We start from the raw sequence: 16057 nt of genomic DNA on the forward strand, positions 1-16057 counted from the left end.
CTTAGCATATATTTATTGATATTTCCAGAATGTGCATTTGCTGCACTTTTTTGTTCGAAAGAAAAAAGAAATATGTTGAATGTAAATATTTAAAGTTATATGATAAACTAAGTGTCCAGTGTTTTTGTTACGCGCTTAATTTGTGGGGGAAAATGCCGACGTCGTAAATGGTTTTAGTAATTTGAAGACGTTACGTTTGTGGACTCAGCTTTGTGCACGCCGTCTCGAGTATCATGACCGAGTATCCGAGTATTAAATTTCAGATCTTTTGACATCCCTAATATATATAAAGCTGATTTTTGATGTATCTAAATCCAGATTAATAGAAAATAAAATGTTTATAAATAATTTAATATATCACAGATAGAACTAAATGTATAAAATCTATTCATTCTTAGGACTGACCCTCATTTTAGAAACTGATGTAGCTTCTTGTTCAGCAAGTTCTGCCCAGTGCGATCTGTTCTCGTCTACACCTGCCAGTAGTGGCATTGTTCTCGGAAGAATGTCGCATAATGTTTGATATAAGGGCCTACAAATGAAATCTATAAACCCTATTTGTTGTTTCGGTAGTTCATCAAATCTGTTTCTGTCCATCATTGGTATTGGTGTAAGACCATGCCTTTTTTCCTCATCACCTTGAAAGTAAAACTCGTCATACAAATTCTTTGTCGTCTCCTGTTGTGTTACCCACGGTTTTGCACACGCACATAAATCTGCACCAGTCATCATTAAAGCCTTAGCATGCTCGCGCATATGAGGAATTTCTATGTCAAATGTGCCATCTTTTATGTAACCTGACAAAGTTTTTTGGTTTGCAAAGTATAGGGCTAAATCTGTGGCAAGAATATTGTGACGAATTTGTTCTAACATTTCTTTGTAATCATCTGCGGTCATGAAAGAGAATATATCTGTACCTTCTGTTTGAAGAATTGTAACAGTTTGTCTGTAATGGTGTTGCTCCATAACTGAGGTAGAGTACAAATTAGCCAACGGAAGGTGAAGCTTCTGAAAGAAAGCGTTGTTATAACCACGATGGTCAATATCGTGACAAAGACCCGAAATTGTAAATGCCATTTTATCAAATCGCGAAAATGTTTCGTCGTCATTGACCATACACCATAGGCTGTGGAAGACATGGAACCCGTGTTGCCAGTTATGGTATGTAACCGGTCGATAATTCTTTCTAACTGTCAACGTGAATCGACAGAGTTTTTCTAACTCAAAACTATCTGTTCCAAACATATCCTGGAGAAGGTAAATCACATATTTAGGCAAATATTCATCGTATGCATAACAGCAAAAGTCATAAAACTTCAGCAACTCCGGAACTTCGTCCTCATTCGGTATCGGCTTTTCTTGGAAATGATCTACCTCGTCTTGTGGTGTTCTGGTATGGTATTGAAGCACCTCCATCGCCACTTTGTTTTGTGTTTGCTGTAGTTTCACCATGTTAAATAGGTTCGAAAAGTGTAAGGCCAAGGCACAATAAACGGCAAACAATTTAAAAGCATTCTCGTCTGCGTTCGTGAAGCATTCAGCTTCAAGACGATTTATGAGCTGAACCACACCTACCACTTTTTGTTTCCCTATAATTGGCATGCACAGAATACTCCGGGTTTTATATCCGGTCATTTTATCTACAGCTTGATTGAAGCGATCATCTTCATAGGCGTCGTATATGTTGACAACCTGGCAAAATAAATTAAAATGCATCTATGATCTTTGGAAGTTTATGTTGTAAAGTATTTTTACTATTGAAAACGAAATGTAAAGTTGAAAACAAAGGGAACGGCAGATTCCCCGAACAAGCTTACTTTAGACTAGTCTCGGTGCAATTGTCAAATTATACTGTTGGAACATGTAAACCAGTATTATGCTATTGTACCCCTCTAGTTTCCTAAATTCATCACATATCGTCTGACCATATGATTACCAATATCAAAAGAACTCTGATATCCCCAGGTGATTTTCTTAAAAGACATTTCGATGTTTGCTGAATTTTAGTAAACTTGGTGAGTGAAAAGATTGGAAACACCCTTTTTGTAAAAATAATAGTATTCAACCTTTAGAACTCATACTTTGTCACGGCATTGCCTTTTTCGTAATGTTTTAAGCAATGAATATTAAAAAGCAGTTTAATCTAGTGGATTCTATAGAAAACCCGAATCCTTCTCTGTGCCCTCAAAGTTGTTTGAACGAATAAAAATATTACATGCCCAAGTTTACATATAAGCTTTACATACTTTACTTAAGTCTGAGATTTTGCACCCAAGATCTGCCACGGATGAGAAAGTAGAAAATAACAAATTAGATGAAGCATAATGTACACCTCTAGTATCTAAACATGCAGCAACTCGCTCTTAAGAGATTCGACAGAAGTCCTTTCGACTCTGCTGGTATTTGGCGTTTATTTTTTAGCGATTTAATTCCACAGATCCGGATAATAAAATTGTTAAGTCTATTATCAATGATGTTGTGTTGGTATACTGTTGGGTTTTTTGGGTTTTTTTGTGTTTTTTTTATGCCCCACCTACGATAGTAGGGGTACATTATGTTTTCTGGTCTGTGCGTCCGTTCGTCCGTCCGTCTGTCTGTCTGTCCGTTCGTTCGTTCGTTTGTCCGTCTGTCCCGCTTCAGGTTAAAGTTTTTGGTCAAGGTAGTTTTTGATGAAGCTGAAGTCCAATCAACTTGAAACTTAGTACACATGTTCCTTATGATATGATCTTTTTAATTTTACAGCCAAGTTAAATTTTTGACCCCAATTTCACGGACCACTGAACATAGAAAATGAAAGTGTGAGTTTCAGGTTAAAGTTTTTGGTCAAGGTAGTTTTTGATGAAGTTGTAGTCCAATCAACTTGAAACTTAATACACATGTTCCCTATGGTGTGATCTACCTAATTTAATGCCAAATTAGATTTTTTACCCAATTTCACGGTCTATTGAACATGTAAAATAATAGTGCAATTGGGGCATCCGTGTACTTTGGACACATTCTTGTTTAAATACTGCAATAATACTAAATCGACCAATTACTTGGTGCGACAACAGTATGAAGAATAATACCAAATAGTTTTACGTAAATTGGTAACACAACATTCAATTGTATCTTTATTCAAAATTTTGTCATGACCTGTTGCATTACCACCTTTACAGATTTTAACTGCATATGTTATCTTCTTTCCTGATATGGGAGTTTTATATATCACCTGGGATATCACCAGAATCAAAGGTTTAACTTTCTTTGGTATGTTCAAGCTGTCAAATTCATTCATTCGTCAGATAGCTTTACTATATTCCATTTTATCTTGGGGAATCACTTGAAATATGGATTTAATATCAATTTACTCAACACACTATGTAACAATGCTTTAAAATTTAAAATAAAAAATGTTGGTTTTGACAATACTTTTGGGCCACAATCATATTTATGTTTTCTTGTCTATTTTCATATCAGTAAAGTTATCTGTGTTCAAATATTACATAACGTCATTTTCCTTCGATGGGTTATTTTCAACAAGCTCTGCAGGCGCGGATCCAGAGGGGGGTTCCGGGGGTTGGAACCCCCCTTTTTTTTGGACGATCAATGCATTTAAATGGGGACGTGTAATTGGACCCCCCCCCCCCTTTTGTCCTGGGTTAGGAACCCCCCTTTTTAAAATGGCTGGATCCGCCCCTGCTCTGACTCCTTTTATCATTATGCCACTGTACATGCTTATGGGATATTATACACCCATCAACACTCAAATCTAACGGAGCAGAGCAGACGATCTGATTTTAATGTGAACGCATAGAAATATGTAAAAAGATGATTATTAGTTTAGCGTTTGTCCTTCAAAATACAAATTGCAAGTTGAGAGCGTAATGATGCAATGAGAATAAGATACAGATTTTCAATGAGTATCGGGACAGTGCCTCTGTTCATCAATGGCTGTCTTTGTATTAAAAAGTTACAACGAATAACGGGAATACAGTTTTAGCGAAGCATTAAACTTTTATTTTAGAAAGTGAAAAGGTGGGATTGGGGCGGAGGTAATTTTCGAAATGTTATGTTCGATAAATGCCGTAAACTTATTAATTTCAACTTATTGGATGCATTATTGCTATACGAAGGACTGGTATGACCCACCTTTCCAGTTCTAGCGACATAACCGGCTATTCCCAGATCCTTGTGAAATCGTATCTGTGACTTCTTGTTGAAAATTGGTTGGCCATTTTCATCTTTTTCCCCTTCATCAAAATAGTCAGCATAAAGTTCTTCTTTTTCTTCGTCGACAAGAAACATGGAAATTCGATCAGCATTTACAAGTTGCTTTGTAAATGTCATAATTTTTTGTACTACGGTATCAACACAGTTCATTTCATCAAAAATTTCGCGAGATGTTTCAAGTAGAAAGTCATTCAGTTTGCTTTGTGCATTCAAAGTTCTTTTCATATCAGATTCGTGCAAGCATGCAGTCATCCATGACACTAAAGCATGCGCTGTTTGCAAATCACCCTTTGCGAACGAAAACTTGGATTGTTCTCGTGTGACTTCGAGTACACCTATAATATCATCGGACGGCAAAATAACAGGAATACAGATTACACTTCCAACTGAGTATCCAACAGGGCCAATTCCTTTTGGAAATCTAAAAAAAAATCAGAAAAATTAATGAATATTCATCAATACCATATTCACACGGATACATGGACGAGGACATGTATGGTTAGCACCATTGAGACAGCAACCTAAAACAATAGACGTAAATATTATTATTTTACAATGACTGTCTTTTGATGAGGTATATATAAATATATATAATATACGTACATTGTCGGAATATAAATATAAAATTCATTTGTAATAGCTTTAGAAACAGGACGAAAAGCGAGCCTCGAGTACATATATTGTTTAATCATGTAATTTATACTCGGCACTGTAAGGTTTAATTGTTTAAATCCAAATAATTGTCTGATTTTCAAAGAAATCGACATACCCTAAACTGAACTGTTATTTAGACAGAAATGTTCATGTTACCGTTTGCTCAACATGAAAAGCGGAGTAACAAGAAACTTTAGTACAAGTCCAAATAGAGCAAAACTTTATATGTGTACATGTTGTTTGAACAAAATCTAATCACAAAAATGCAACGTAATGTTTTCAGCAATAGGTCTATACAAAATAGTGATATAAATGATGATAAGAAATTCGTCTTCTATGTCCGGTTGCAAATATTATAGGCATATAAGCAATAATATTAACGAATATAAACCCTGCTTATAAATACTAAATCGATAAACCTAGCTGAATAATTAACAAAGAGCTCTAAGGTTAGACATCTAACGATACCAATACACATAATCTGTCTCTGAGCAAACAAGTTTTGCTCTTAAACCTTAATACTGATCAGCAAAGGTCCAATTTCCAAATCTTTGGTTTGCCCTGGTCAGGGGTAGAGCCAACAACCACCTTCACAACTTCAAGAAGTAAGAACGATATCGTACACCGGATACACCGAGGCGTGGCCAATGGATAGAACACTCGTGAATAAGTATACAGATGTATAAAGGAGCCTTGGTAAACATTCGATGTAGATATATTAGTTTGGAGTATGCATTCAAGAGAACTGAGTATCATTCCTTAAAAGCTGGAACCGTTGTCACCATGGATTCTGGCATTAATAAACGTACATATTTCTATAGGTGGATTTGGCCTTTTTTTTACAGGTGTGTCAGTTGCGAAGCGAGTCTACTTTTCTAGATTACATCTAGTTTGAAATCTTAATATAAGTATCCTTTTTATTTGTTTGAAACGGGAATTGTTTTCTGGACTCAAATCTTCCGTTGGTCTATTAAGCCAACTGAATAGATAACGTCCTAAGTTGTTGTAATAAAGAAATAACTCTAAGACCTCGGGGGGGGGGGGGGGGGTGATTGCCATGAAAAAGATATTCCCCACGACCCCGACTTTTAACATTTTTATTCATTATAACATCTAGCGATTTGTCTCAAATGTTAGAAGAAGCTAGCATTTTCTGTCGTCAGATCCGATATAACAAAACTGTAAGTGTATTTCTCTTTATACGGCGTTCCCCAACTAACTTCACTGCCGTGATCATATTATCACAATTGTGTGAATCAATTCTACATGTTCATTGCCTGAAATCTTATGTGAAAAAATGTAGATTTATATTGTGAATAAACAGATGTGAGATTACGTTAAGCGTTAATTTGGTTTCCTGGATAATTAGAGTATTGCGATATCGTACCTGTAGCCACATATTAAAGTGAAAGCTTATAGAATTGGGTTTTTTGAAAGCATTGAATTTAAACCACACACAAAACGATTTCAATATCAACAGATAAGTTGTATGCGTAAAAACTCATTTATATTTAGTCATTTGCTTACGTATACAATGAAAACTTGTAAATTACTACTGTTATGACAAATTGATGGGCCATTAGGATATCATTATAATATTAAATCGGATTAACCTTGTCAAATATTTTTTCATGTAATACTAGTATGCGAGAAATATTTTGTATTAATGAATTTTGATCAAACATGAAGCGTATGGATTTACCGAAATGAAATTTTTAAAATATAATTCTAAAATACTTTGGATGAATATATTAAATAGGCTTGTAAGTGTTTAGGACATTGACAAAGAACAGAGAAACATAAATAATTCTAAAAAAAAGTTTTCCTTTCATGCATAAAAATAACGGCTGCACTTTACAAAATGTCAACATATTTTACTTAGCAATTGAATGTGAATATAAGATGTTCTTAAAACTCAATGTGATACCAAAACGTTTGTAATATTCTAAAATACATTAAACTTTGGGCTTTGGATAATACCAATAAAGATAAAGTCACCATAACAGGAACAATTTTTCGTCGTGTTAGTTAACAGTAACATATATTCGCCGTATTATCAGTATTAACAATGATTAACATGAACAAATTTTCGTTGTATAATCAGTATTAACAGCATCAAATTTTGTCGAATTAACAGTGACAAATTTTCGTCATATTATCAGTATTAACAGAAATAAATAGTGATAATTTAAAGATAGATTTATTTGTATTAAGCTAGCTGTATACATGGTATAACAAATCAGCTAGATCTTCAGATTATTTAAATTTATCAAATCTTCTTTATATCACACATTCAAAAGTATAAATAATGTTGAATGTGTGGTATGAATTTGCCTCTCTGCAAACCTCATCTTCACTTAAATCTAAATGGATAGTAAACACGTAACCAATAAAAAAAAACATACAAAAAGAAGGCAAACTATAGGTTACCTAGGATCAAATTGTATATCTTCTACCAGCAGGCTCTTCCTTTCTATGACTGCGTGTGCAGATACTGTAGTTTTAAGTCCACTTGGCCCATACGGTGTTAATTTGCCATCCCTGAGAATACAAAGCTCGTGGTTTTGATGTGTTGGTATATACACAGTAGTATGACTGGCATGGACAGCTCGGGCTACAATAAGAACCATTTCTGATAGTTCTGCATATATCTCATGGTCTTCTACAATATCTATTAACTGTGAACTTATATCCTTCACTGAGTCCAGGCAGTACCTTTGTTGAAGAGGTATTGTGGCACATTCTAAATGTATTCCTTTCTCAGGTTTATCCTGCTTCGCTTGGATCAAGTTTTGTAAAACATCAATTGGCACGGATTCTATCACATATTCCTCAAAAACGTCCGGGTTTTTAATTAGGAAGTTTTTCACATCTAGTTCTGTAATATCAGGAGGTATGTGACGGTTTCTCCATCGATCCTTGGAATCTTGTCCCGGGAGTGGGGTGTATACGCCTAGACGACACAGAGTATGGTTATTACAAGACATTATATCTTCTATTATTCTAAGCTCTTCAGCTTCATGATAAGCCCACTTCAACATAGACAAATTCCAAGGGTGACGTCGACGTCACAATGCAGAAGCGTGTTTAAGACAATTGTATATCCATTTGCGTTGTGGTTGTTTCGACTTGGAACACGTTCAGGTGTTGATACACAAACATTTTAAATGTATATTATACATCACTATAGTATAACAATCTAACTTTTTGACGATTTGATAAGTAGCCTCAAAGCTTTACAAGTGAAATATCAAAATTTTCTACCTTGACTAAGTAAAATTTATTTCTCGCTGAGTTAATTTAAAATTTTGAAAAGAATTTAATTTCGACGCCTCAATACGAGGATGAAATTTGCATATTTTTTCGCACCACAAATAAGCTTCAGTGAATTCCTTACAAATGAAAGCGAGGGCGTTTGATCGAAAGGGAATTTTATACGGCCTAGTGTGAAAAGATTCGAGTATTAAACCTGAATGATGGCTTTTAAATGAAAACTATATACGGCGATTTAGAAAAAAAAAATCTGTATACCAATTCAATACCTTTTCAGTATATTGCGTATGGTACAATATACAACTGATACAAATGGTCAATTTTCAAAACAGTTTTCTCTAAAAAAATCTTCTCAGTTGACCTTTTAAACTCACAAATAATGATTTATTCGTAAATAGACCTAAATCCTCAAATTGAATTGTGATACACAAGACTTTTAATGTCCTTGAAAGACAGATGAATTTTATACATTTCATTAAATTAAATTAACTAAAATAAACCGTTCTAGTCATTAAACCTAATTTAATCTGTGATATACAGACTAATCAGATCTTTGATATTTTGACAATATAAGTGGACATTAATATTTATCTTTACGAAGTTTACCTCACTTTCACATTTACAACGTACAAATGTATTTAACAGTACATTTTACTTCAATATTAGTATTAATTATAATTAATGTCGAAAAGTGGTGGTAGAATCACAAAACACAGATTTGACGGAAAATCACAACAACACTTTAATAAATGTGTGGTTTATCAAATAATTACCCCACAAGTCAGATATCAATAAAACAGAAAATTTGGATGAACTTAAATGAGACAGGAACCCTACACGAAGGAGACGTCTACAGTCAGTATAAATGCCTTTAGACAGCAACCCTACACGAAGGAGACGTCTACAGTCAGTATACATGCCTTTAGACAGCAACCCTACACGAAGGAGACGTCTACAGTCAGTATAAAAAAAGAGGGACGAAAGATACCAAAGGGACAGTCAAACTCATAAATCTAAAACAAACTGACAACGCCATGGCTAAAAATGAAAACGACAAACAGAAAAACAATAGTACACATGACACAACATAGAAAACTAAAGAATAAACAACACGAACCCCACCAAAAACTAGGGGTGATCTCAGGTGCTCCGGAAGGGTAAGCAGATCCTGCTCCACATGCGGCACCCGTCGTGTTGCTTATGTGATTACAAATCCGGTAAATAGTCTTAATTCGGTAGGTCAAATTCATGAAAGGGAAGGGGATTGTAGTTACGACGTGAGGAACATATCCGATATCATTTGTGAAATGGTTATTCCATAACGGTCAACCAACTCGTGATGGCGTCCGTAAAATTTACGAAGGGATGATTTCAACTTCACCATTTGGAACTCTTGATTTAATAGCTTCCTTGTGAGCAGTAACCCTCTATCAAGAAAATCATGATAGGAAATGCAAGCACGGGAATATCGTATCAATTGAGAGATATATACCCCGTATGCAGGTGCTGCTGGAATGTTGCTACTTAGAAATGGAAAGTTCACAATTGGAAAGCTGAAATCATCTCTTTTGTCGTAAAGTTTTGTCTTCAACCGACCCTCATTGTCAATTTCTAGATGTAAGTCAAGATATGAAGCTGACTTAACTGTATCTGTAGTATCCTTTATCTCCAATTCGATGGGATAGATGCGTTCCACATAGTCACCAAATTTTGAATTGTTTAGTGAAAGAACGTCATCTATATAGCGGAAAGTAGAGTTAAAGGATATTGCTAACTTCTTATCTTTCTTCCTAAGAAGTTCCTGCATGAAGTCAGCCTCATAATAATAAAGAAACAAGTCAGCAAGTAGAGGGGCACAGTTTGTTCCCATAGGTATGCCGACAGTCTGTTGAAAAACACGTCTTTTAAATGCCTTTACAATCAGACTGAGAGATTATATATTATATCTCTATTGTCAATATGAGTTATGATATTTCTCCACTATATATTTGAGATTCGAGAAATATTGTAATTATGAGTAAATAAAGGATGAACGTGTTTCGTCAATGTTTTTGTCCGTTCTTTTTTGTGTAAACCCAAGATCAGATAGAACTGCATTATAAATTTCAATCGCGTAACACAAAACATACAACACGATCGAATCGATAATAATGAAATGTGCAGAAAAAATAATAGCTAGTAGATCTAAGCCCCAAAAAAATAAACCGAAACACTAAATAATTACGAGTGTTGTACCACTAAAAGGTTAATTTTTGGGAAAATGTTGAACTTGTGTCACACTCTTGTTGAGTACTGTAAAGTAAACTAACATGAATTATATATCAAAATAGTTCGTTTTCATTATTTTACCAATGAGGGCACATGCCCTTGTCCCAGATTTTTTTTATACATATACCTTATATTGTATATAGAAGAAAAAAATCTGAGACAAGTGCATGTGAGTGAGGATCCTTTGATTGACCGACCAATAAAAATATTTGTTTAAACTTGGTTTAAAGGTTCCCAGTTAATCACCTTTCTAATTCATTTTCGTAAGGCCTGCGTTTAATGTAACTGGGCTCATGGAAAAATGTTAGCCAAAGTCAACATGTGAGTTATTGTGAAGCTCACCTCTTGGATTTGTTATTGTTAGTTTTGTTTGGTATGTTTTTTTGTAACATTCATGTAACTAACTGATTTACGTTTACCCCATATCATCTTTATAAAAAAAAGTCCCACCCTAACGATTACCTTTGTAGGTGCAGTGGAGTGCATGTCCAACAGGTCGCTTCTTTCTACACCTAATTTAGTAGTACGAAAAGAGCTTTGCAAATGCCATACCGTAAAGTGGGGCATTTTTATAAAATAACGTAAACATTAACTGCACTACTTATGTTAAGCATGTCCTACATTTTGTCTGTCAGAGGAATGTTGTTTTATAGCTCTTTCTAGAAAAAGATGCCGTATCGTAAGCGATGGAAACTGTGTTTATTCATATCTCCCCCGTATGTAATATTACAGCTATTGAATATGACTTAGTGTCTTTCTTCGCGCCGATCCATTACATACAGCTCCCTAGGGACGCAGAACACGGCGTGAAATGTAATTAATTTTCCATAAAAATATGTTGTTTTTAACACCCTTTACTATCATGGCTGATATGAAATACGGAGAACTGCGAAGAGAAGTTGACTATGTTATTAAGAAAAGCCCGAGAAGACCCGAGAGACGTTATTAAATATAATCGCTCTTAGAAAATGATAATTGAATCATATGGATAGAATCAGTCAGATGATCGATCAGAACCTCGAATATTCAACAGAATTTAGATTTGTGGAAAGATTTAGGGGAACTCGTCTGGAGTTAACTGGCCTAATCTTGGCGTCTTTAATTATATAATATTTATATTGGCTTTCCTATGAGATATTTATTGTCAGATTTGATTAATGATTAAACTAAACATAATGTAAAAGGCTGCAATGCTATCTATTATATCCTTAAAATATTTTGAGAGAACAAGCTTCAAACTACGCAGTGACAGTATAAAGGCTAAAAGTGTATCTTACTTTGTGGATAAAACGGTGAAACTTTATTGGAACTTTTGTTTTATTACCAGTAAAAATATATCTTAACACAAAATTTCGCATTTAGAAGTTTTTTTATTTCAAAAACTGTCCTAACGCAATTATATATCTCATATCTTAGTAATATCTTAATTTTGAAACATAAATTTCAGTATAAACCTTCTAAAACAATAATTAGGTTAAAACTAATCCAAAATCTGCAACACTTAATGAATAGTCGTTTTGTAAAAAATGTAAAACAAATAGACCCATACAGTAAATAGAAAAGGTGTTCCGACTGATTATTGCTTTATTTTGGTTGGGAAAAAATTGTCAGAGGTAAAGGTCATGCAAAAAGACCTTAGCGACGACCTTACTGATATAAAAGTACATGGAAACTATGCATAAAACAAATCGGAACTATATCTACCAAATTAACAACAACAAAAACAAAAACAAAACATAATATTTTTAGCAGAAATATCTAAGTTGAACATGTAAATCATTTAAACAGAAAATTACATTATTTATTGGTTGCTTAACGTCCAGGTGCAAATATATCCTGCAAGTTCATCCCGAGTTCAATTAGAGGACACAAACCGTAAAAGCTGAAAGGAACAAACCCAAGCAGTAACAGCTGATAAACCTGACAACTCGTGTCCCAAAGCCATATCACCTGAAGAAGGGACAACCATAATCCATATCAGGTGAAGGGGACAACCCTTAGTCAATAAGTTGAAGGAGGGACAACCCTAAGTCATATAAGCTGATGGACGGACAACCTCAAGTCATATCGTTGAAGGAGGGACAACCCCATGCCATATCAGCTGAAGAGGACGACCCCAGGTCATATCACCTGAAGGAGTGACATTCAAATCCATTTAAGCTGAGCGGGACAGCCCCAAGTCATGTCAGCTGAAGGAGTGATACTATCTTATTTTGTTTTCAAATTATTATTTCATTTAAAAAAAACATCAACACTGACGAGGTGAATGCTGGATTATATAACAGTAAAAGGTTATTCCTATTCAATACGAGTAGCTCAATATTGTAAACTGTCACTGAGGCTGTGCCGATGCTGTATCACTGAGGCTGTGCCGATGTTATATCACTGAGGCTGTGCCGATGCTGTATCACTGAGGCTGTGCCGATGTTATATCACTGAGGCTGTGCCGATGTTATATCACTGAGGCTGTGCCTATGCTGTATCACTGAGGCTGTGCCGATGCTGTATCACTGAGGCTGTGCCGATGTTATATCACTGAGGCTGTGCCGATGTTATATCACTGAGGCTGTGCCGATGCTGTATCACTGAGGCTGTGCCGATGTTATATCACTGAGGCTGTGCCGATGTTATATCACTGAGGCTGTGCCGATGCTATATCACTGAGGCTGTGCCGATGTTATATCACTGAGGCTGTGCCGATGCTATATCACTGAGGCTGTGACGATGCTATATCACTGAGGCTGTGCCGATGCTATATCACTGAGGCTGTGACGATGCTATATCACTGAGGCTGTGCCGATGCTATATCACTGAGGCTGTGACGATGCTATATCACTGAGGCTGTGCCGATGCTATATCACTGAGACTGTGCCGATGCTATATCACTGAGGCTGTGACGATGTTATATCACTGAGGCTGTGCCGATGTTATATCACTGAGGCTGTGACGATGTTATATCACTGAGGCTGTGCCGATGTTATATCACTGAGGCTGTGACGGTGCTTTATCACTGACGTGGTACTCTCTGATATTTACTGTGATTCCTCTACAACACATGTATATCTCAATAATTTAAACTGTCACCGATATCGATGTTACTGCCTGTTATTTCTCTACAATACGTGTATCTCAATAATGTAAACTGTCACTGAGGCGGTACCGATGTTACTGCCTGTTATTTCTCTACAATACGTGTATCTCAATAATGTAAACTGTCACTGAGGCAGTACCGATGTTACTGCCTGTTATTTCTCTACAATACGTGTATCTCAATAATGTAAACTGTCACTGAGGCGGTACCGATGTTACTGCCTGTTATTTCTCTACAATACGTGTATCTCAATAATGTAAACTGTCACTGAGGCAGTACCGATGTTACTGCCTGTTATTTCTCTACAATACGTGTATCTCAATAATGTAAACTGTCACTGAGGCAGTACCGATGTTACTGCCTGTTATTTCTCTACAATACGTGTATCTCAATAATGTAAACTGTCACTGAGGCGGTACCGATGTTACTGCCTGTTATTTCTCTACAATACGTGTATCTCAATAATGTAAACTATCGCTGACGCGGTAGACATTGAGTGACTGTTATTCTCCGATGGTAATACTACTACCATCCGCCGGTAGCATTGTCTTCTTACAGGATTAATATGATTCATTTTTATTTAAATGTTTCAGTCTATCAACTTTGTAATTGAACTAGGAGAAATACTGCAAGTTCCGTATGTAAAATTAACCATACTGTAGCCTTGTGATTGAGACATAATTGATTGCAATTCCTGTATGTAAAGTTAACCATTCCTGTATGTAAAGTTAACCATACTATGGCCTTGTGGTTATGTTAATTCCTGTATGTAAAGTTAACCATACTATGGCCTTGTGGTTATGTTAATTCCTGTATGTAAAGTTAACCATACTATGGCCTTGTGGTTATATTAATTCCTGTATGTAAAGTTAACCACACTATGGCCTTGTGGTTATGTTAATTCCTGTATGTAAAGTTAACCATACTATGATGGCCTTGTGGTTATGTTAATTCCTGTATGTAAAGTTAACCATACTATGGCCTTGTGGTTATGTTAATTCCTGTATGTAAAGTTAATCATACTATGATGGCCTTGTGGTTATGTTAATTCCTGTATGTAAAGTTAACCACACTATGGCCTTGTGGTTATGTTAATTCCTGTATTTAAAGTTAACCATACTATGGCCTTGTGGTTATGTTAATTCCTGTATGTAAAGTTAACCATACTATGGCCTTGTGGTTATGTTAAGAACACTGTTAAGTAATTAGTTGTTGCTCTTTTTTGTATATAACACCAAAAAAAAATCGAATTCTTTTCATATAACTTATTATCAACCACTAAAGCTTCATATACTAGCTTATTAGATGATGACATAACCTCGTGTAAAAGCATATAAATTGATGAAACCTCTCTAACGGAAGAGAGCATCGTGTAACAGCTTTTCGGCTGGTGAAACCTCGTTATGTTACGTATCAACCGGGGAAACCTCGTCATGTAGATTATTAAACACCGAAGTCTCGTCGTGTAATAGCCTATTAATAGCTTAAGTCTCGTAATATAGCTTATCAGCTGATGAAGCCTCGTGTAAAAGCAAGCATCGTGATATAACGTCGTCATGATCAACCGATGAATCATCGTTTATTAATAAATAATCTCGTCTTAAAGCTTATTAACTGGTGAATCTCGAGTAACAGCTTATTAATAACGGGTAAAAGCTAACTTATTAACTGATGAAGAAAATAATGACCGTCACAAAATAGCACAATAGTGCTGAAAGGACGTTAAACACCCATCAATCTATCAGGTTCAATTTCTATGAGCCATGATGAATATTCGTTTTCTGTTCTAATTCTAGTGTGATTGCATTGGACTGGGAACTTGAAAATTGAAATAAATGTTGCTGAAAGATTTTTGATAAATAAGATGATATTAAGTCTGCATGTGTTCTTATCTATTTTGAATGAATCTTTATATTAATAGAATAATGACGCACGTTTATTCATGCACTATAGAAAATGTTTAAAAGAAAACGTCATTTGGTCTTCAATAGCGTCACTGGAAAGCATTCATTTTTCATACAGAAACTATTTTGAATTTAATTCTATTTCTTACGAATGAAATAAATTTGATTATTTATAAATCATAATTACAATAAATATATCAAATATGTTTGACACTTGAAAGTAGTGAATCAGTATTGCAACCCTAATAATAATTCTATGGGTCTCTTACCTCTTACCATTTCATTAGGAATTACATGTTTGTATATAATTATAAACAAAATAGTTCGGAAATGATCTCACTTCTTTATATTCTATGGTAACAACTAAAAATAAACTATATGAGAAATTACACGCTAGGAGACCTAGTACTGAGATTGACAATACAGTCGATGTATCAATATGGGAAATGCCTGGTCATATTTAATGGATAAATCTTCACACTATACTCAGTTTGAATTAAATACATGATTAGGATCATTATAGAAAAAAAATGAGAAATGCTTGTTAATATCATTATTAATTTTATACAGCTGGAAATATATATGTAAAAGTCAATTGTTTTATTTAGATCAGTTTTATATATCTCTTAATTATAAGTTGTAGGTTTCTATGTAT

The 16057-nt window shown here is 35.0% G+C and overlaps 1 protein-coding gene across 1 annotated transcript; it reads right to left on the minus strand.

Moving 5' to 3' along the window:
• Window positions 1-332: 332 nt before the first annotated feature.
• On the minus strand, window positions 333-8469 carry LOC139513688 (cAMP and cAMP-inhibited cGMP 3',5'-cyclic phosphodiesterase 10A-like). The gene is made up of 3 exons (XM_071302399.1): window positions 7297-8469; window positions 4132-4633; window positions 333-1692 (listed from the first exon to the last, which is right to left on the minus strand). Exons 1-3 carry the CDS (start codon window positions 7905-7907, stop codon window positions 385-387), a joined length of 2421 nt encoding a protein of 806 aa, XP_071158500.1. The 5' UTR covers window positions 7908-8469; the 3' UTR covers window positions 333-384.
• Window positions 8470-16057: the final 7588 nt, after the last annotated feature.

This window comes from Mytilus edulis, chromosome 2 (genome assembly GCF_963676685.1).
Source record: "Mytilus edulis chromosome 2, xbMytEdul2.2, whole genome shotgun sequence".
Classification (NCBI taxonomy): Eukaryota; Metazoa; Mollusca; class Bivalvia; order Mytilida; family Mytilidae; genus Mytilus; species Mytilus edulis.